Source organism: Condylura cristata, unplaced genomic scaffold (genome assembly GCF_000260355.1).
Source record: "Condylura cristata isolate star-nosed mole 26May11 unplaced genomic scaffold, ConCri1.0 scaffold00030, whole genome shotgun sequence".
NCBI classification, from domain to species: Eukaryota; Metazoa; Chordata; class Mammalia; order Eulipotyphla; family Talpidae; genus Condylura; species Condylura cristata.
Window position 1 is genome coordinate 25,362,306 of NW_004567131.1, and position 20,592 is coordinate 25,382,897.

The following is a 20,592-nucleotide window of genomic DNA, read 5'->3' on the forward strand; positions in this document are numbered from 1 at the left end:
TGACCGGAGCGAGGCTGCTGCGGGCGTGGGCGTGGCGCGCGGCGCGCGGGCCGGCTGCAGCGCAGGCGCACAGGCTGCCGCGCGGGGCGGGTCTGGCCTAGCGCGGCGTTCCTCCCGGGCTGTGGGCGAGCTGGGCCGAGTGCCAGAGGTGCGGGCTGGGTCTCGCGGCGGCCCTAGCGGCTCCGGGAAGGTCCTTCCCATTTCCTTTCCTTTCCCCCGTCTTCTCAGTGTGATTTTCTTGGTGAGTTATTTGAGGAAAAAGAAAGGGAAATTGTAGACACCAGTCCACCCCTGTCGCATGCCTAGACCTCCCTCCTTCCCCTTCCCGCTTCTCGGTGTGGGGCGAAGCTCGACCTGCGCACATTTTCCCTGCTGCTGGCGGCCCGCGCCGGCGGACCTCGTGCGCAGTCCTGCCCGCCACCTGTGCGAGTGCGCGCTGGTCCCCCGTTCCTCGCATCCACCCACCTGTCGTGGCCCTTCCCCCGCTGCGCCTCCCCGCTTCCTCCGGCTGCTCGCTGGTCCCTGCGCCCCCGTTCCCCTCCTGGTGGTCTTTGTTTCTGAAATGAGCTGCCTAAACTGGAAGAAGCTGATTCAGTGGACTCTTGAATTTTTGCCCATTTTTTCGTGTCCCTTTTTTGAAAATTACCTTCTGAGAGAAGGTTGTTATTTCGTTTTGGATCTAGTTTTTCCCTACGTCGACTTGTGCCCTTAAGACTGCCGAGGGGAACTCATTTGTAGATCGAAGCCTATGCCATCCGATTGTCTGACAGGCAGCTGGACAGTATGACTTGAAAAGAAAGAAAAATGGTTCAGCGAGCCTCCCCGAGGCCGCGAGCCAGAGGGAATACTCGAAGTTACGGGAGACCACGGTCTTGGTCTTCTCGCTGGCAGGTGTCTGGTGGAGGGATTCAAACGCATGGTGATTTGGTTAACTTGAAATTCTGCCTAAAGGGCATTACTGAAGGTGTAGTTGGGGTAGTTGGGGCTCCTAGTGAATTTCATTATTGAATAATAAATTTAGATTTTGGTATTTTTTTAATTCCAGTTCATCAGATTTTAATTTTTTTCCCTGGGCTTTTAAAGACATTTTATTTCAGATGAATGACACCTAGAGGGCTGATGCTCCATATCGAGTCTCAGTTTTCCAAAACATGTAGATACCATGTTGCTCTTTCTTCTCTCCTTTGAGAATTTTATGTTTTGTGCAGCATGTATAGAGAAAAATTCTTTGGGGAACTGTTCTTTATACATGCTAAGATATGAACAAAGGACTCCAAATGGTAACACCGTTAACCAAGCAGATAATTATTGGCCAAAGCTTGTAAATTTTCTAATTATAAGGGGCACTTTGGGACCATTAATGTTAATCAGTTCCTAAAGGAGCCAGTAGGGGCAAACCATGATTTCTCCAGTTAGGGCAAACTGGCTTTAGCAAGTATTGACTTTCTGTTATTAGTGAATACAGTAATTACACTAATAGTTATATTTTTTGTGGTTTTAAAAATACTAAGCTGAATTTTAAGAGTTCACTGTAATTCCTCTTGCCTTTTGAAAGTATGTTTACAAAGAATACATCTCTAATTTTAATAATTTCCTGAAAATGACTGTTTGAAGAAAATGCTTATACCCCCATGTCTGCAGCGACTTAACACTGTATACTTTCAGAAGCAACCGCTGAGGGCCTGATAATAAATATTTCAGGCCTTGGCAGGCAAGATGGTTTCTGTGGAAACTACTCAGCTCTACCATTGTGTCTCAAAAGTAGCCCAAAACAGTGTACTGAAAGAATGACCAAGTAAATGAGCAAAGTTGTGTACCTGTGGAACTTAATTTACAAGAAATGGCTGTGGGTCAGATTTGACCTGTGTGGTTTGCACACACCTCTGATATAAAGTGGTTTTATATACAAAAAAAGATTTTATTTTTTTGCTAAGGATTATTTAGGTGAATAAAATGGGCATAGATAGAAATACAAATAAGACAATTAGGAGGAAAGTAAATCTGACAGAAACATTCTTTGCAATTTTTTTTTCTAAGTTACAGAATTGAAACGGGTACTAAATGCACTAAATCTTTGGAATTAAATACTCAAGACCATTAAGAGGATATCAGCAGAAGGAAAGGGTTAGTCAGATTTGATAACAAGATTAAGGAAAGATAACTTGTGAACTTATAAAATTCTGCTTTTGATTTCTAAGATCCCAGTGATTACAACAAGGCCCTGGAGTGTATGGTTCTTCCCCCTCTACATAGAGAGTATTAGCCTGCATAGAAAACAGTCTTGAATCACTTATGAGTACTACTGTTTTCTCCGAATTTTTAAAAACAAACCATAAAGAAAATGCCCTAGACTTGTGCCTAAATATTTTGATTAGTGTTTTTCATCCATTGCCATTAGGTGACAATGACTCAGTACAGTATGTATGAATATTATGTGTCAATGCTATGATGACCACTTTGAATTTTTTTTTAAGATTTATTTATTCATACAGAATTGGGGAACAAGCTAGAGGTGCAGGGGCAGTGAGAAGCTTCACCAGAGACAGAGTGGGGAGCAGAACAGGCAGATCGAGGAAGTACACTGCTGAGGGGAGCAGTGGGTGGGTCAGAAGAGGTCTGCTGCGCCATGTGGGTCACCCCTGGGGCGAGGATGGAACTCCACTGAAGCCACTGCAGCCAGCTTGCAGTACTGTGTCCTAACCTGTTGTGAAATTAGGGAGGGCCCCCCATTTTGAAATTATTTTAAATAGGTGGGAGATACTTGTGTACTTTTCAGTATAATTATACTCAAATTCTGTAGTGATTCATAGGGATAAGATAACCTAGAAGAATAATTCAGATACATTTCATATCTTTTTTTCTCCCTGATCACTAAATAGTTAAATCACTAAGTTTTAGCTGTCATTGTGAAATATTTTATATTATTTGGTTATTTTTCTTTTATATTACTTGATGGTAGAAATTCCTTCAGTATTGTTTAATGAAATTCTTTTCCATAATACAGGCTTACTGAGTAAGAAATAGTGTCCGCCTGTTAATAATTTGGGAAAACATGGAAAGGGTCAATTCATTAATCTGTATAATGAGGTAGATAATTGTATTATTACATTGGGCTATTGAGAATATTATGATCTGTATGCATTTATAATAACCTGGGTTTTTTTTTTTTTTCTGTTATAGACTTCACACTTTTTATAAAGGTTGACTTCCCTCAGCATCAGCAAATCTTCTGTCAGATTGGTTCCTGTGTGTCGTATGTTGAAAGTCACTCAGTTAAGCACAGCACATACAAACTGAAGAGACACTAGGACATGTATTCCCTTTTTTGACAGTTTTAATTTGCTTGTAAGTTAACTTCAGTTTTAACTTAAAGTGGGTTTAAATGTTTAATTATAGTACATAGTTTAAGTAGCATAGACAATGACAAAATTTTGACTTGTCTGGCATACATTTGTGTTTTCATTGTGGGTATATTTCCAAAGACAGGGATTTGACCAGCATGGCAAATTGTACTGCTTCTTTGGATTCCAGAATAATATTTTCCTCTTTATTACTGGCAATATTCCAGAGTTTTTTTGGCTCCCATTCTGGAGTCTGAATTTGAGTTAAGTTTCTACTGTTGATGTTTACAGGACAGAAACAAAAGTGATAATTGCCTGAAGATAGTTATAGATATGCAGACATTGATTTTGTTGCTAATTATTTTTTTCTAAATTTGATAACATTGTGTTTTTTAAAGGTTTATTTATGCATACAGAACTGGGGTACAGACCAGAGGTGTGGGGAGGGGGTGAAAGGCTTCACCAGAGACAGAGTGGGGAGTAGAACAGGCAGATTGATGAAGTACACTGCTGCGGGAAGCAGTGAGCGGGTCAGGAGAGGTCTGCTGCGCCATGTGGGTCACTTCCCTGGTTGGGAATCGAACTCATGCTTCATTGGCTGTGGTGGCTGCATAGTGCTGTGTTTTAATCTGTTGTTCCACCAGAGAGGGCCAGCGTTTTTTACTTTTTGCCCATCGTAAGGCCTTCAATATGAAAAATATTTTAGAGTGGTTCTTAACAGTACAAGACATAACACACACACAACACACACATACTTCTTTGCCCTAAAGTTTGGAAAATTATTCAAGCATTCTGTAAGCAAATGTCATTTCATTGTGGTTTCGTATTATGAATGCTATAACTAAGAAATTTATGACTAACGTAATAGTCTGTAAACATTTTTATAACTGAGAAATTACATATATATAGGCCACTCAGCTTTTTAAATTGCAAATAAATAGCATCCCAACTCCAAATAATCTTTATTTAAGTGGGTAATAAATCAGGAAACCATGAAATGATTTCCATGATAGCAAAACACAAAGTTTATTTAGTATTTTTATTAAAGCACTTATGATGTTTTCTAAGTAAAATTTCTATTTATAGTTACAAATTATTAAAGTTTTAATTATTCAGTGCCTTGAGATTTGAAAACTTTAAAAGAATAATATGTCATACATAAGATTTTGGGTTGGAATATTTTTTAAATGTCCTCAGCATTTAGAAAATTTTCTAACAGTTTATGCACTGTATGCATGGTTACATTAAATCACATCAAGATTTTACTTTGTTGAAATCGGTAACCAGATACTTTTTTTGTTTTATGTTTTTGAAAGGGCTAAATCCAGTCTTTAGGTTGGCTGGGCAGAAGTGTGAAAAGAATGCTTCACCTTAACCGATGTCAGCATCTGAAACAAATAACCCAGAAATGTTTTTCTAGTGTACATGTTAAAACGGACAAAAATAAACAGCTATTTTTTCCAAGAACCTTTGCACTTGCAGAATTAAGGAAGTCATGGCACTCTTTCCACTCTCTTGTTGGAGACAAAAATATTATCCTGATGGGACCTCCTGGTGCTGGGAAAACAACAGTGGGCAGAATAATAGGTCAGAAACTCCGTTGTTGTGTCATAGATGTGGATGATGATATCCTTGAAAAAACCTGGAATATGAGTGTGTCTGAAAAATTACAGGATGTTGGTAATGAACAATTTTTAGAAGAGGAAGGAAAAGCTGTGTTAAACTTCTCTGCATCTGGAAGTGTGATTTCCCTTACGGGGTCCAATCCAATGCATGATGTTAGCATGTGGCATCTGAAGAAAAATGGAATAGTTGTATACCTGGATGTACCTCTACTAGATATCGTTAATCGTCTAAAATTAATGAAAACAAGTAGGATTGTAGGTCAGAATTCTGGAACATCTATGAAAGAGTTACTTAAATTTAGAAGCCAGTATTACAAAAAGTGGTATGATACTCGTGTGTTTTGTGAAAGCGGGGCTTCCCCAGAAGAGATAGCTGACAAAGTACTTGCTGCGGTTAAAAGATACCAGGATGTGGACTCAGAAACATTCATATCAACGAGACATATTTGGACTAAAGACTGTAAACAGAAGGTTTCAACAAAATTCTTTAGTGAAGCTGTGATTGAGGGCTTAGCTTCTGATGGTGGACTCTTTGTTCCTGAAAAGGAGTTTCCAAAATTAAACTCTGGAGAGTGGAAAAGCCTAGTAGGAGCAACTTACATAGAAAGAGCACAGATACTATTGGAAAAATGCATCCATCCTGCTGATGTACCTGCTGCCAGGCTTGGAGAGATGATTGAAGTTGCTTATGGAGAAAACTTTGCTTGCTCAAAAATTGCCCCTGTCAGGCACCTTTCAGGCAACCAGTTCATCCTTGAGTTGTTTCACGGACCAACAGGATCATTTAAAGATTTGTCCTTACAGCTTATGCCTCACCTTTTTGCACACTGTATCCCACCAACTTGTAATTATATGATACTTGTAGCTACTTCAGGAGACACTGGGAGTGCAGTCTTAAATGGTTTTAGTAGACTTAATAAGAATGACAAACAAAGAATAGCTGTGGCCACATTTTTCCCTGACAATGGAGTAAGTGATTTTCAAAAAGCACAAATAATTGGTAGTCAGAAAGACAATGGATCGGCAGTGGGTGTCAAGGCAGATTTTGATTTTTGTCAGACAGCTATAAAAGGAATCTTTAAGGATTCTGACTTTACTGGCTTTCTTACTATGGAATATGGAACAATCTTGAGTTCAGCTAATTCTATAAACTGGGGCCGACTGCTTCCCCAAGTAGTTTATCATGCTTCTGCATATCTTGATCTTGTCAGCCAAGGATTTGTTTCTTTTGGAAGCCCAGTTGATGTCTGTATTCCCACAGGAAACTTTGGTAACATTTTAGCAGCAGTGTATGCCAAAATGATGGGAATCCCTATTCGAAAATTTATTTGTGCCTCTAATCAGAACCATGTTTTGACTGATTTTATAAAAACAGGTCATTATGATCTAAGGGAAAGAATATTAGCACAGACCTTTTCACCGTCAATCGATATTCTCAAATCATCAAATCTGGAACGACATTTACACTTGATGACTGATAAAGATGGGGAACTAATGTCCAAATTATTTAATCAATTAGAAGAACAACGTCACTTCAAGGTAGAAAAGATGCTAGTTGAGAAACTTCAGAAGGATTTTGTTGCAGATTGGTGTTCTGAGGGTGAGTGCCTAGCAGCTATTCACTCCACCTACAATACTTCAGGGTATATTTTGGATCCACACACTGCTGTTGCAAAAGTGGTTGCAGACAGAATGCAAGACAAAACTTGCCCAGTGATTATCTCATCTACAGCTCATTACTCAAAATTTGCACCTGCTATCATGCAGGCTTTAAAGATTAAAGAAATCAACCAGACTTCATCAAGTCAGCTTTATTTACTGAGTTCTTACAATGCATTGCCTCCACCACATGAGGCTTTATTGGAGAGAACAAAACAGCAAGAGAAAATGGAGTACCTGGTCTGTGCAGCTGATGTAAATGTCCTGAAGGGTCATGTGGAAAAACTAATACAAAATCAATTCACATAAAGTTTTCTAGAATAAATTTTTTTTCCCTGATGATAAGCATGCAATAATAATTCGCAAAAGTTGATTTGGAATAGAATAGCATTGTTATTTATATGAATGTCTATGACTGTATGTAGGTCTGTTATCTTTGGATTTCAGCAGCCTAGTTTCTAGGACTAAGCATGGTATCTGTACGTGCTTCCTGTATCCTTAACGCAGAAACCACAGGGTAGCATGGTGCATGTATCCTTGTGTTGTTGTGCTATGCTTTGCACTCATGAGGCTGTATCAGTTTCTACTCACTCCCACTCTGAAGTGGATGGAAATATCTGGTAATCAATATGGCAATTAGTATATTTAAACGTGGTTGTTAAGTTCTACACCTAGCTAGGGCTCTATTGACTAGAGAGATCACTTACCATTCAAATGGCAAATCTGTGAGGAGGAAGTCTATTTTGGAGTATAATGAATTATGTGGATCCTACACCATAAAAGATAAGTGCTCCATCCTTTCTTCCCTTTAAATGTTTATAGTTACAATGATGTAAAAATCGAGATGTGATTTAAATTCAGGATGTAGTAATCAACGGAACTGCTTAGTAGTAGATAACAGAAATAAAATGATCTATTTCAAGAGAAAAATTTTCTGAAATTCAGACTTTGAGCAGTCTTAGAGATATAGTTATGGTCGTAGGTAGTAGTTTTCTTACATTTTATTGAATTCTAGCACAGTTTGCTGTGTCTTTTTTCAGTATCTCTCAAGTACTCTTTGTCTAGCAACTAAAACCACACACAGCTGATGTATCCATTTAATTTTTACTTCTTTGTCATAATTTTAAAAGCCAAGATTTTAAAATTATTTGTGAGTTCACTGTTTTATTTCAGAATTAAAGATCGTCATCGAATTGACCTGTTAGTATAATGGACTGCTCTCAACCACAAGATGGCATTCCTAACATAACTTGTCTTTGCAATGTGGTCTGGGTCATTCTTGTTCCTGAGAAAATATATTAAAAATTACAAAGAAGAAATGGTGGTCATTTAATGAATAAGAACAATTAAAAATTTTAATTAAACCAATTGTGTTAACATTGGATCTCTGACTTACCTTCTAAATATTAAGTATCAATCAAAAATTGTTTCACTCATTTGTGGAATATAAATAACCAAAGAAAACATTTATTCTTAATTGCTTTTAAATGGTCTACTTGTATTTTGTTTAGATTAGTCATTTCTATTCTTAGGTTAGTCAGGTGTAAGCTACTCATCAGAAGTTGGAGGAATGAACAGGATGAGATTTGAACCTGCTGGTTTCCTCAAGTGTATTTTTACAATAGCGTCATCTTGCTCCAGCACTTTTCTTTGGCTGATCAGATTTATATTCCTACCAGTTTCATGGGAAAATAGGAGAATATGATGTTAATCTAATGAGTTTGAAAACATAAGATGTAATGAGGGAAATATGGGTTTTCCCCACTAATTAAATTGCAATATATGTGAAATATAGTATATTAACACTAAAAGTAAGAATAATACATAAAATAAGTGCTTTCTTATATATTAGAAAGTAATGTATTTGACATATATATATATAAAATATATCACAAATAGAATTCTGATCAATGAATGTGATCTTATAAATCAAACATTTCCAGTGGCTTAAGTCAGTCTTTGGTTTGTATTTTTTAAAGTTTTATTTATTTTCATATAATAGTTGGGGTGCAGGCTAGAGGTGCTAGGGATTCACCAGAGACAGAGTGAGGAACAGGATAGACAGATTGGTTGAAATACACTGCTGAGGGGATCAGCATGTGAGACAGGATAGGTCTGCTCTGCCGTGTGGGTCAGCTCCATGGATGGGGATCAAATTCTTGCTGCAGTTGCTGCAGATAGCTTTCTAGTGCTGTGCTTTAATCCCTTGCGTTATCAGGGAGGCCCCTGGTTTGATTTAGTATTAACTAAAGCCTTGGTAACTTTCTTGGTATACATTTTGTCAGTAGTAAAGGATTAAAAGAAAAAAATAACAAGAGGTTGGGAGTAGTGCTTAACAAAAGCTATGTGGGGAGGGTTTATGCAATTATGATTGCATCTAACAATTTCCTATTTATAGGGGAGACAGTCTATCTCCTGGGAGTGCAATCAGAATGACACTAGAAAATCATGTCTGAAAAGCTAAATTGATTTATTAAAAACTATGTACACTGTGTGAAGTATTATAAAATTAATATAACATTTAAAAATTCATGATCAATAGCTAGGGACTTTTCATGAGAACATTATGTGTTAATAGTCATTTTCTTAGGTGGATGTTACTATCCATAATTTAATGATGCAAATTTATTTTGCATCCTACATGTGAAAACATTTTCCCAGATGCTTTCTAGAGGCAGTTCTGGAGCTAAGTCACCTGCATCCAAGTCCGCGTTCCAACACCTGATGTGAGACTCTTAGCAAGTTACTTCATGTTCCTGTACCTTGGCATATTTATCTAGAATGTAGGCATTAAAAAAAATCCCTGCCTTATCGGGCTGTGAGAAAGTAAAGTAGTGCATGTAAAACACTTAAACCTTTGCTTTCTTGAGCCCTCCCTGGTGGCACAGTGGGCTAAAGCACAGCACTAAGAAGCTAAAGCCACTTCCGCATGAGTTCGATCCCCGTCTGCCCTAGAGGTGACCCACATGGTGGGACAGACCTCTCCTGACCCACCCACTGCTCCCCTCAGCAGTGTTCTTTGACAATATGCCTGTCCTGCTCCCCATTCTGTCTCTGGTGAATCCTCTCACCGCGCCTGCACCTATGGCCTTCCCCAGTTCTGTATGCACAAATAAATCTTTAAAAAAAAAAGCTTTGCTTTCTTTAAAAACATTACCTTCCTATAGGATGAACCTAGAGATTTATTTACTGAGGTTCCCAAAAGTCTTTAAGTGGTTATATATACTAGTTTAATTTCCCTAGAAATGCATAATATTTAAATAGAAGTTAAGTGGAAAAAACTGAAAATTTCTGATTTTTCAAGCTACTTGAGCTTTGAAGAAAACAAGTAGAGTCTCACTTTGCTTTTCACCAAATAAAATTAGTTTTTGGCAATAAGATTTAGGGTAATTGACTCCATGCTGCTGGCAATTTAAGTATTGTCTAGTCCAATTATTACAGTTTAGGGAACAGAAAAACCCAGTTTTTTTCTTATAAATTTAATCCCAATAAACAAACATTCAAGGTTTTTTCAGGGATATGATTATGTTCTTCAATATTTCCATGATAAAGCTGTCCTTGAATGTCAGAAAGCAGGATTCAAACCTCAGGAGCAAGTAAGGCTGTGAGAAAATGCTTCATTGTCCTCCAGGGTCACTCAGTATTTGATTATCTAAACTATTGTGGTCAGGATGAGCATGGATAATTAAATTGTATGGTCAAGCTCTTGTACCTTAGTTTAGTGGCGACTTCACCCGTCTCGAAGTTTTCCAGAAGAGTTTTAGTAAAGCAGACTTCACTCTGTTTCCTCTATAGTTCAAAAAGTATCAACAAATACAAACAAGATGTCTTCTAAGTCTCATTTCCATCTTCTATAAAGGAGTGGCAATAACAATGAGACAAAATACAGCAATCTAGGCAATAATTCCCTGAGAAGATGGGTTCCATTTCTGGAACTATCTGATTATAAAACTGAAAACAACTTAGGCCTGAGTTTGGGTTCTAATTTTTCTTTGTTATTTTCAACAATCTTAAAGGCTGTTTTCCTTTTTCTTCTCATTACAGTCTTTTCTGACTCCTAAAAGTAACCATAGAAATAAACACTGCTCCCCTCAGCAGTGTACTTCATCAATCTGCCTGTTCTTTGCCCTGCTCTGCCTCTGGTGAATCCTCTCACTGCCTCTGCACATCTGGCCTGTACCCCAGTTCTGTATGCATAAATAAATAAATCTTATATAAAAAAAAAACACTCGACAGAGTGTCCTAACATTTTTCCTAATACACACATTCAATGAAAGAAAAAATTAAGAGCCTGTACATGGAATCAGTTTAGATAATTAATTTATTTCTCACAGAATATTTTTTTCTGCCTTTGTCTCTCTAGTTCTTGACATATAGTTTCTGAAAGTATTATTCAAGGTCAGGACCCTGACCACCATTATCCTTACCTTGACACCATGTTTGCACAGGTTGTCTGTAAATTTTCTTCAAGAAAATTTAGGAAGTTTTCCCACATCTGCATCTGGTTCTCTCATGGAACCAGAGGTCACAGGGTGGAGTAAGCCAAGGAATATTAGCAAAAAAAAGGGAAGACAGTGTTCAGAGAACATAGTGAGGACTCTTCATTTATTATTGGGGACACAAGGTAAACAGATCAGTCTGAGGTTATGGAGATAAACCAAGAGTTACATAAATGACCAGAACTGAGTGTTTAACTTTTCCACCCAGCCTGGACATTGTATATGGCTTCATGGCTAGGATGTTCACAAACGCTAACCAAACTTGTCTTGATATAAAAGCAAGGCCACGTTCCGAATCCGTGTATTCTAAGACATGAAGGGAAAGGGTCACCAATTCAATGTCTATGTGCAGGAGAACCATCCAGACCCCAGTCAAGATTGAAGCAGATGATGCTGAGGAGAAGCAGAGTCCTACAGGGAACGATCTAAACATGTGGCAGAAGCAAGTGAGACTCGTTGGCCGAAGCAAGTGAGACTCGTTGGCCTACGTGTGACACAGCTGTTCTCAATCAGACTTTTAAGGCCATTCAGGGATGTGAGTAGGCCAGGCTTGCACAACTTGCTGAGGAAAAGATGTTTTTGCAAAGTAGTTCTCAGGTGTTAGGAATCTTGTTGGCACCAGGAATTTGGAGTGAGGCTAAAATTTCAAGTTTTTCTCCTTATGGCAGATACAGATCAACTTGGCAATGTTCCGGGAGAAATGGGCCTGAGTACAGGACAGGAGAAGGAAAGAGAAGGTAGGTACTCACTGCTAGGCAGACAAATAGAATGGAAGTTAAGAAGTCTGACTTTGGATATTTAAATACCATTTCTACTATTTTCTAGCTGTGTGACTAGGGCAAGTTACTAAATCTATCTCACCTCTATAAACTAAGGATAATAGAATATTTTTCCTCATAAGGTTGTAGGGAGGATTCAATATCAATTGTTTAGAAGAGTACCTTGCACAAAGTAGGTGCACAATACATTTTAGCTGGTATTTTTTTCCTTTGATACAGTCTCAGCAGATAGTTACTGATTTATTATATGCTAGCACTGCTAGGTGCTGAGAAACTGGTAAACAATATATGTATAGTTCTTGTGATCTGAAGAGATAACAATTGAAAAGAATCTGGAAGTCCTGATTAGGATCTGTAAATCAATAGTTATGGAAGGCAAACTGTCAAATTTAGTGACAAGAAATCAGAAAATCATTTTTGTATTCAATTAGGGTGCCGCCTTGGAGAATGATGTGTCATTATGAGATCCACATTAGAGTAAAACCCAGGATTAGATACTTGGAATTTGTGAACTCTTGAAATGAGATAAAAGCATTAAAAAACAAAACAAAACCCAAAACCAAGGTGACATCTTGGAGCCCAACATGCCCTCCAAAAGCTGGACCAAATATTTCATTTATGTTTAATCAAAAAGTGGTCAAGACAGTGAAGATTTGCAATAATCCAAAAAACAACATCACGGGACCCCAGGCGAGGAGGAACTATTGGTCCCCCAGTTTCTACTGTAGGCTTTTCTGACTGTGGAAACAACAGATTGGGAAGTTGGAAAGCTGAACAAGGTTTTTATTGGAGTCATGGAGTGGGAAACAAAAATCAGAAAAACATATCCATAGGGCTAGGTATTGGACCCCAAGAAGGAGAGACACTGGTAAATATTTCAAATCTTCACTGGGACTCACACTGTAGATTTAGTACTTATAGACTTCATAATAAATTTTTTGAGTTCCTTAGAAAAATTCTAAGAATTTGGATTGCATTGAAAAAATTCCTTTGGGGAGAATTGATATCTTTCTAAAATAAGCTGCCCTCTCTAAGAACATGGAATGTGTTTCCATTTACTCCCATACTCTTTTTGTGTCCTTTTAAATCTGTATCATCTATATCTAAATCCTCATCCACATGTGTAACTATTAAAGAAAAGGCATGAAATGTATAGTTAGAATTTTAATGATCATGTGACATTAAAAACCTTAAGTTCATGCCATGAGGTGGTAACTATCTAATTTTGAAATGAGATCAGTATCAGTTGGCAGTTTTATTAGCCTATTGCTGCATTGACATCAAGCAAACTATATACAGATGAAAATCTATTTAGGGGCTTATTTGAGGACAGATCAAGTTGGGTCTAAGGGATAGATGTACTTTATTGTCCCATTTTTTCCTTTTTCAGCAAGTAAGACAAGTAACATAGCTAAAATAGACTAAACCTAACAGAGTAGAACAAACTCATCAAATAGTATATTTATTTGTACTTAAGTTTCCAAAAGAATGAAGGGTATTTTATGATAAATGGGGTCCCCAATTAAATTTAGACAAATGTAATAAATGTGTTAAAGTTGCATATTTGCTTTTTCTGACGATACGATTTATATTTTTTATATGACTTAAAGGCATAGACTTTTAAAGTTAGTCATTTTTTTAAAGATTTATTTTTGCAAACAAGAGCTGGGTTATAGGCCCGAGGTACAGGGTGGAAGAGGATTCACCAGAGAGAGTGGGGAGCAGAACAGGAAGATTGGCTGGAACACACTGCTGGGGGGTGGGGGGGAGTGGGCAGTGGCTAGACCTATCAGGGAGGCCCTGCACACTAGTCATTTCATTAATGTGTGGAATTTATAAGTTTCTACATCACAAACATAGAAAGGCTGTAGAAACCCATGTATAAAGTTGAGTGTAGTTGTAGGTCTTGCCATAAGGATGAACGATTTAAAGATTTCATAGACCCCTGACATTTATTTCCTCTTCTTGCTTAAGGTTTATTAACAGAAAACAAACATTTCAACAATTTGAGATAAAATTTGAGATGCAGATACTCCTGTGAGAAGCAGTACATATGTTCTTAATCCCACAGAGTTCATAATCCCAAAACTGAAGTTTCAAGTATTTGAAGTAAACAGGGTAGAAGCCGAGGTTCTCAACTGACCAAAGACAATTCTGGTTTCGTTAACTACTTAAGTCTGGCCTGTCTTTCCTGCCACCCTCTGAAAGGGTTCTGTAACTCACTGTTGTGACATCTAGTGGTTGGTAGTCATGTCTGCATCAGCAGCATGCATGTTTGTAATACTGTTTTTGATTTAAAAAAATGGCAGAAATTTCCATTGAGCTGTAAAATCACAGTTCAGTCACCCTAAAACACAGCAGAAAGCAGTTTGTCTTTTATCTGAGAACTACAACATTCCTTAGAATTCTTGGGTAGGCTATGCAAAAGATGATGGACAGAAATATCAAATCTTTGGTTAAAGACTGAGTTTTTAGATGAGGTTAGTAGGCAGCCTCATTTGGAACACTTTAGTTTTTCTTTCTTCATGTATTTTTGTTCAAGTAATAAATATTCTGGTCTGTTATAGGGAGATTATAGTACTGACTGAACATTTCTAAATCCTTAAGATTACAATGTAGTGCATATGTTATATTTATACTGATTAAGGACTTCATAAAATACTAGAGATAGTAAAATGGGAGGAATCAAGTTTCTAATTTGGCACCGATTTCTATTATCTTCTATTCTAAGCAGGAAGATGTACTTGCTAGCTCAGTAAAATTGGATGACTGGAGGTTCATAGGCCAGTGGTACTAATGTTCACATCCTTTTATTTTTTAAGAATGACACCATAAGTTATTTGACCAATTTTTAATAGTTGAACAGTTAATTTAAAATAGTCTGACTATTGCAAATAACTCTGCAATGAGCATCCTTTACACATAAACCTTCATAGCCCACACTGATATTTTGTTTTAAATGTAACAATGAAATATTTAAATCACGCAAAAAGGCATAAATCATAATAAAATGTCATGTGTACTCACCACTCACTCTCACTTTATTTCTTATCCTAGTGCTAACTTTTTGATATTAGAGTTTATCATCCTCTGCATTTCTTCATACTTTTACTACATGGGGTATATCTCTAAGTTACACATAAACTAATGACTTAACAATTTTCTCTGATTGCAAATGTAGAAATTCATTGTAGAAATGTAGAAGGTCGGCAATGTAGCAAAGTATAAATACAAATACAAACACAGCTATTGCCATTTCATGTTTGATCTATTTGGTTCCTGTTACATATTTAAAAATAATTGAGTTAAAACAATTGCCTTAAATTGGATAGTGCTTTTTTATTTACAGGATGCTTTTGTTTCCCATCACATTATCTCTCCAGCATCCCTGGAGGGAGATGATTTGTTTTGATCTCCTTTCTAGAGAAGAGCAACAGAGGCCCTGAGAGATAATATCCCTAGACCTCTCAGCTGTCAAGGAAAGGAATCAGATCTCACATTTGGATCTCCCCACCCTCAGGCCAGTGGCTTTTCTGTTAAATATCCTGCCACCATTCTTGCCTATAAAATTCCTGAGGATCGATGACAGCCCTTCCTTCCCACTTACTCTCATTGCTCTCTTTTGACAGTTTTCAATTTAAATGTCAATTTTCATGTTTATTTTAAAATCAGTTTTTCTTATGTACAAACAAAAAGGAAGAAAAGGGGAACAAATACAGTGCAGTTTACCTTCGAGGTCACATCTCAAACAGTGTTCCAGGTTGTTATCCTTTACTGCCGTTACCCACCTTGCTTCCTTCTGAGCTCAAGCCTGTGCTTGGAGTAATGACGCAACTTGAATCAGCGGCGGTCAGAGGCCTACAGTTCCAAAATGTGCTTAAGTTGTTCCTATATAGAATCTCTCTCCATAGCTATGAACTTTGAGGTGCCAATGAATACGCACAAAAGGGACTTCCATTAAGATGATTCTGGATGTAGTTTAAGTTGGAATGATAATTTTAAAAGTCAGCAAATTCGACAGATATATCTATGATGAAAAAAGTAACTTCTTTTTCTTTGATTCATGATATTTTTAAGCTACTGATACAAGGACAGGGTGAAATTCTTACGTATTTTTTTCAGCTGTTCTTCTTTTCACTTTTGTTGAAGCCATCTCAGAACATGATTCATCTGTCTATTCTTGAAGCACCACTAACATCCTGCTATTCCATTAGAGAAATTTAGTCACTAACTGATGCAGTGCTGGCAAGTCAGGTATGAGGAAGATTCTGGAAAGGTCATGTATATATGAACAAAGACATACATATATATATACATATATATATATGTATATATATATGTATGTCTGTATGTCTTTGTTCATTTGACTCTGGGTTGCTTTCTTTTGGTAAGTTGATTTATATTGCTTATCCATAGAAACTGACAGGAAATTGCTAGATCATCATCACCATACTATGGGTCATACAAGATTACTGTCATGTTCCTGGTACCGTCTCTAGACTCCTTCAAGGTAAATATTATCTCCATTTTACAAACGAGGTAGATTTTTCTGTTTAAATACCCTACATTGTCATTACATTCTCCCTCATTAAAATCCCAAGACTCACTGGTGGATACTCGGTGAGTCACAGGGTGGATACACGGTGAGCCAGAATTTGCCTTGTTGGAAAGAAACTGAGTTAGAATTTGAATCCAGAGCTGTTGGAAATCAAAGTCTGTGCTATGTAAAAAGTAGTGTTTTTGTGAAGCACTTCTGTTACTTATTTGCCACATTATAAGTTAATGGAGATGAAATTCCTGTCCAGGAGCTCCTAGTTTAATGGAAGGAGAAAGGCCCACAGAGAAGCAGTTGCACTGTGGAGCCAGTTGTCTGAATTGATGCCAAGAGAGATTAGCAACATGTCATATGAGCCTAGGGGAAGATTAATTCATATTTGGAGGAAGTTAGAGACTCAAGGAAGATCTTGAAAAGACCATTGTGTACTGCTAAGGAGAGCTTTGATAAAGGAACAATACAAGTGTAAGTCTTGACTGGAGAGAATGTATGGTGCTCAGACATTGGAAGTAAGCGATTGTAAAACCTACCAGTCTCTGTCATTTAATTTTAAATAGGGCAGAGATTGCCTTTCCCCTTCGACCTAATCCTGTCCAGATTGAAAAAGAGAGCAATGACTAATGATGTAGAAGCAGCCAGAGGGAAAGAAGGCTGTTGCTGGCAGGTCAAGGAAGGAGGAGGTGGTGGGAATCAGATTCTTGCACTGTGCTGCTGAGCCAGGCCCTCTTCTCACCCCATGGCAGGTCCATCCTTCAGAATGTGGTTTTCTCCCCTTTTACTATTTCGTTTTCCATTTAGAGGACACTTGATTGATGTTCATTTTGTCTGGATCTTTCTCAGCGTGGTTTTAGACTATGTAAAGGGGACTTCACAGAGTATGATGAAATTCTGATCTGTCAGGCTGAGAGTCGTGTCCCCACACAGTCCCAGTTTCACAGAGGCTACAGGAGGGGAGGCTGGAGTGTTGGAGATCATCAGCCTTGGTCACCTTCTCTTTGGGTAGGAGGGTCACTGAGAGTAGGCCCATGTCTGAATCCTTACTGGCTATCACAAAATGGCAAAATGGTAACATTAACCAGTTTCTCTTCAGATTTCTCAACAATGCTTTCTCTGTCCTATCTGCCTGCTTCCCCTTTGCTGACCTTCTGGTAGTGGAGGCTTTTGCCTGCTGCTGGCTGGGCCTATATGTTCTGCCTTTGCAGTATAAATTAGCAAAAGAAGCGGTAAATGCATTCACACCACTGGGTTACAGCTAGTTGTTCACTGCCACTTCCCAAACATCTGGAGTAGTGTCTAACACCTGGAAGGGCTCAGTAAGTATTTGCTGAATGAAAGATTGCAAAAGTGCAAAATACCAAGCTATCCACCAACTGTCTAGGGACTACTTGCCCAGAGGAATAAGTGAACAATAACTGTTGCTTATTACTTCAGTTTACAACTTGCACATATGTGCTTAAAGCACAGGATTTCTGTATTTCCAGTAGCTGCATATCTCATGTTTGATGTGTTCTGTGCAGAAGTAATCACATACAGGACTCAGTTTTGAGAAATGCCTCCCCTGCTTATAAGTGAGCTGACGCCCACATATCTAGTCACCCTCCTCTTTAGCCAGTAGGCCTTGCTGCTCTCTCCTCACACGTCAACTGGGGTTCCTTTGTGAAGGGACAAAAAAAAAAAATTAAATAAGGCTGTTTTTCTTTTTTATAGACTGTTCTGGAATGTTTGAGGAAAACCTTGAGCTTTTCTGAGCCACTCCCTGTCTGGGAAATCTCAGGTCAGCCTCTGGGAATGTTTTCCCTTCTATTTTTCCTCTTCGTGTGTCCCTCTTGAGTGTGTTGTCCTGTTTCCTGAGGCAGGAACCTGTCTGCAGGCTAGGTTGGTGGGGAGGAAGTTCTGGTAAAGCACTCACACTGATGGCACCTCTGGAGCGGGCTTTCTGGCAGCTGGTAGTGACACAGCTGGCCGGGCTTCACCCATTACTAATTGTTGATACTTGTGTGTGGAGGAAGATGTTTGTAACATCACTCACCTCTGTCAGGCCACTCTTAGACCTGAGAAGAAAAGACAGGGAGAGAGGGCAGTTACCTGGGCTGAGGGATAATGTCGTAAAAGGGGGAGCCAGAACAAGAACCCTCCTCTTTGCCCATCCCATTTTGCTCCCCCCCCATCCTCCTCCAGTCCTAGTCTTCCCTCACATGCCTTGAAGCCAACCCCTCTAGTCCCACTAGTCCACTAGCCTTGTGGGAAACATGTTCTACTCCGGATGTAACTTGCTTTCCCACTCCTCTGTGCTGCCATGTCATTTCTTCTGCTTCTAATGCTCTGTCCTCAAATATATGCTGGCTTAGCACTATACTGGAGCTTCAAAGCCCAATTCAAAATATTTTCTCCCACTTCTTTTGGGACTGGAAAGCCCTATGTACAAATCCACACTCCAAGTCAACTGCTGTAAAGTGTCACAGCTGCTCTTGTGTGTTTCAGTTCCCAGTAGATTTGGGGTCCCTTGTTCATTGTTAGATCTACTTTACCTGACCAAGGATTGGCATGTCACAGACACAGCCTGTGTGTCCATGGGCTGATGGCAGAACAGAACAGACATACTGTGCAAGGGACAAATGATGCGTTCAGATAATTTGAGTGCAAAGTCTTTAATTCTGTAAATTTGTTATCTTTAGACCCCTAAAACTCAGCTCACTCTTCCCTAAAAAAGTCCTTGCCATATATTCCATTGTGGGAGTGGTGCTTCCCTGGTCCCTATGCATGGCGATGTTATTTGGGCGGCACCCCATGGTGAGAGAGCAGATCTACCTGGCTACATGCTTGTGCCATGTCATTACGAGTTTGGAAAGTTTCTACTCAGAGCTCAGCTTTACAATATGTGAAATGAGGGATTCAGAAGAGGTGGAAGACATAATCTCTGCACCTATGAACCATGAAGTCTAGTCCAAAAGGCGCTATGGATGAAAGGAGAACTTAACGATTAACATTGACCTGCAGTGGTTGCTCAGGACAAAAATGTTTATTTTTATTTATTTATTTGTAAAGATTTATTTATTTGTGCATACAGAACTGGGGGGTACAGGTGAGAGATGCAGGTGAGAAGATTCACCAGAGACAGAGTGAACAGGCAGATCAACAAAGTACACTGCTGAGTAAACAGTGGGCAAGATGGGAGAGGTCTGCTGTGCCATGTGGGTCACCTCCAGGGCCAGGGACCAACTCGCACTGAAGAGGCTGCAACTAGCTTCACAGTGTTGTGCATTAACCCCTTGTGCCACCAGCAAGGGCCCAGGGCAAACATTTGTAGAGGAAGAAATTCATATTTCTCGTTTCCCTGTCCTTTTCTTTGAAAATGACTGTTGAAAATAGCTTGACAAATCAGTGCTTGCAGCTGAGAGTACCTGCTCTTGAACTTCAGGTCACCATGTTGATTCACTGGGCAAGGTGGCATCACATGACAGCAGCTCTTGTGTTGACAGTGTGGAAAGAGTGAAAGGGAATTAGAGAGTGGCTAAGAGACTCTTGTAGTTCAGACAGCCGGTATCAGTGGTCAGGGCGAAGAGCTGCAGGAGAATGGGGCTGGAGGGATGGCTGTTGTGGCAACTCTCAACCTCTCTGAAGCCTACTTATAGGTACTGAAGGACGGGGCAGGCTAGATGTGGACAAAGATAGAGAGAGGCCACCCAAAGCAATGGAGCCCTAAGCAAAGAAGGCTGAATTTGAAAGTATAAATTGTTTACATTGTGTTTAGACTTCCCTTCTCCTTCACCATATTGAATTTGTTGAATGCTAAGTTAAATTAATGATTGTTGCTGCTTCATGTCCTTGGTTGATAATATCAAAGTATCCAAAGGAATCAAAAACCCCTAGTTTTCAGAGTTATTTGATCTGGTCTTGAGTTATCTACCAAGGGTGCATCTAATAACAATGGACTATTATTTCTAGCTAAGACATTGTATTTTAAAATATTGTTATTGCTTTTTTCCTATTATAGCCATATCTGTTCATTGGAGAAAACACTGGTAATTCATATAGAGATATAAATACATAAACCACAATATCCTGTAAGTTCACAACCCAAAAGGAATTACTATTCATATTTTATTGTCTCCTTTTAGTGTTGTTTTTATGTTT

The 20,592-nt window shown here is 38.7% G+C and overlaps 1 protein-coding gene across 3 annotated transcripts; it reads left to right on the forward strand.

Annotated features, from left to right (window-relative positions):
* Nucleotides 1-101: 101 nt before the first annotated feature.
* Nucleotides 102-7,005, forward strand: THNSL1 (threonine synthase-like 1 (S. cerevisiae)). Of its 3 annotated transcripts, none has more exons than XM_012731230.1 (3): nt 102-148; nt 3,181-3,345; nt 4,658-7,005. In XM_012731230.1, the coding sequence occupies exon 3, from the start codon at nt 4,703-4,705 to the stop codon at nt 6,932-6,934; it is 2,232 nt and encodes a 743-aa protein (XP_012586684.1). In that variant the 5' UTR covers nt 102-148; nt 3,181-3,345; nt 4,658-4,702; the 3' UTR covers nt 6,935-7,005. The 3 variants fall into 3 exon arrangements, with proteins under 3 accessions (XP_012586684.1, XP_004691364.1, XP_012586685.1); XM_004691307.2 differs by having other exon boundaries at nt 108-241; XM_012731231.1 differs by having other exon boundaries at nt 108-241; nt 3,201-3,345.
* The last annotated feature ends 13,587 nt before the right edge of the window (nt 7,006-20,592 follow it).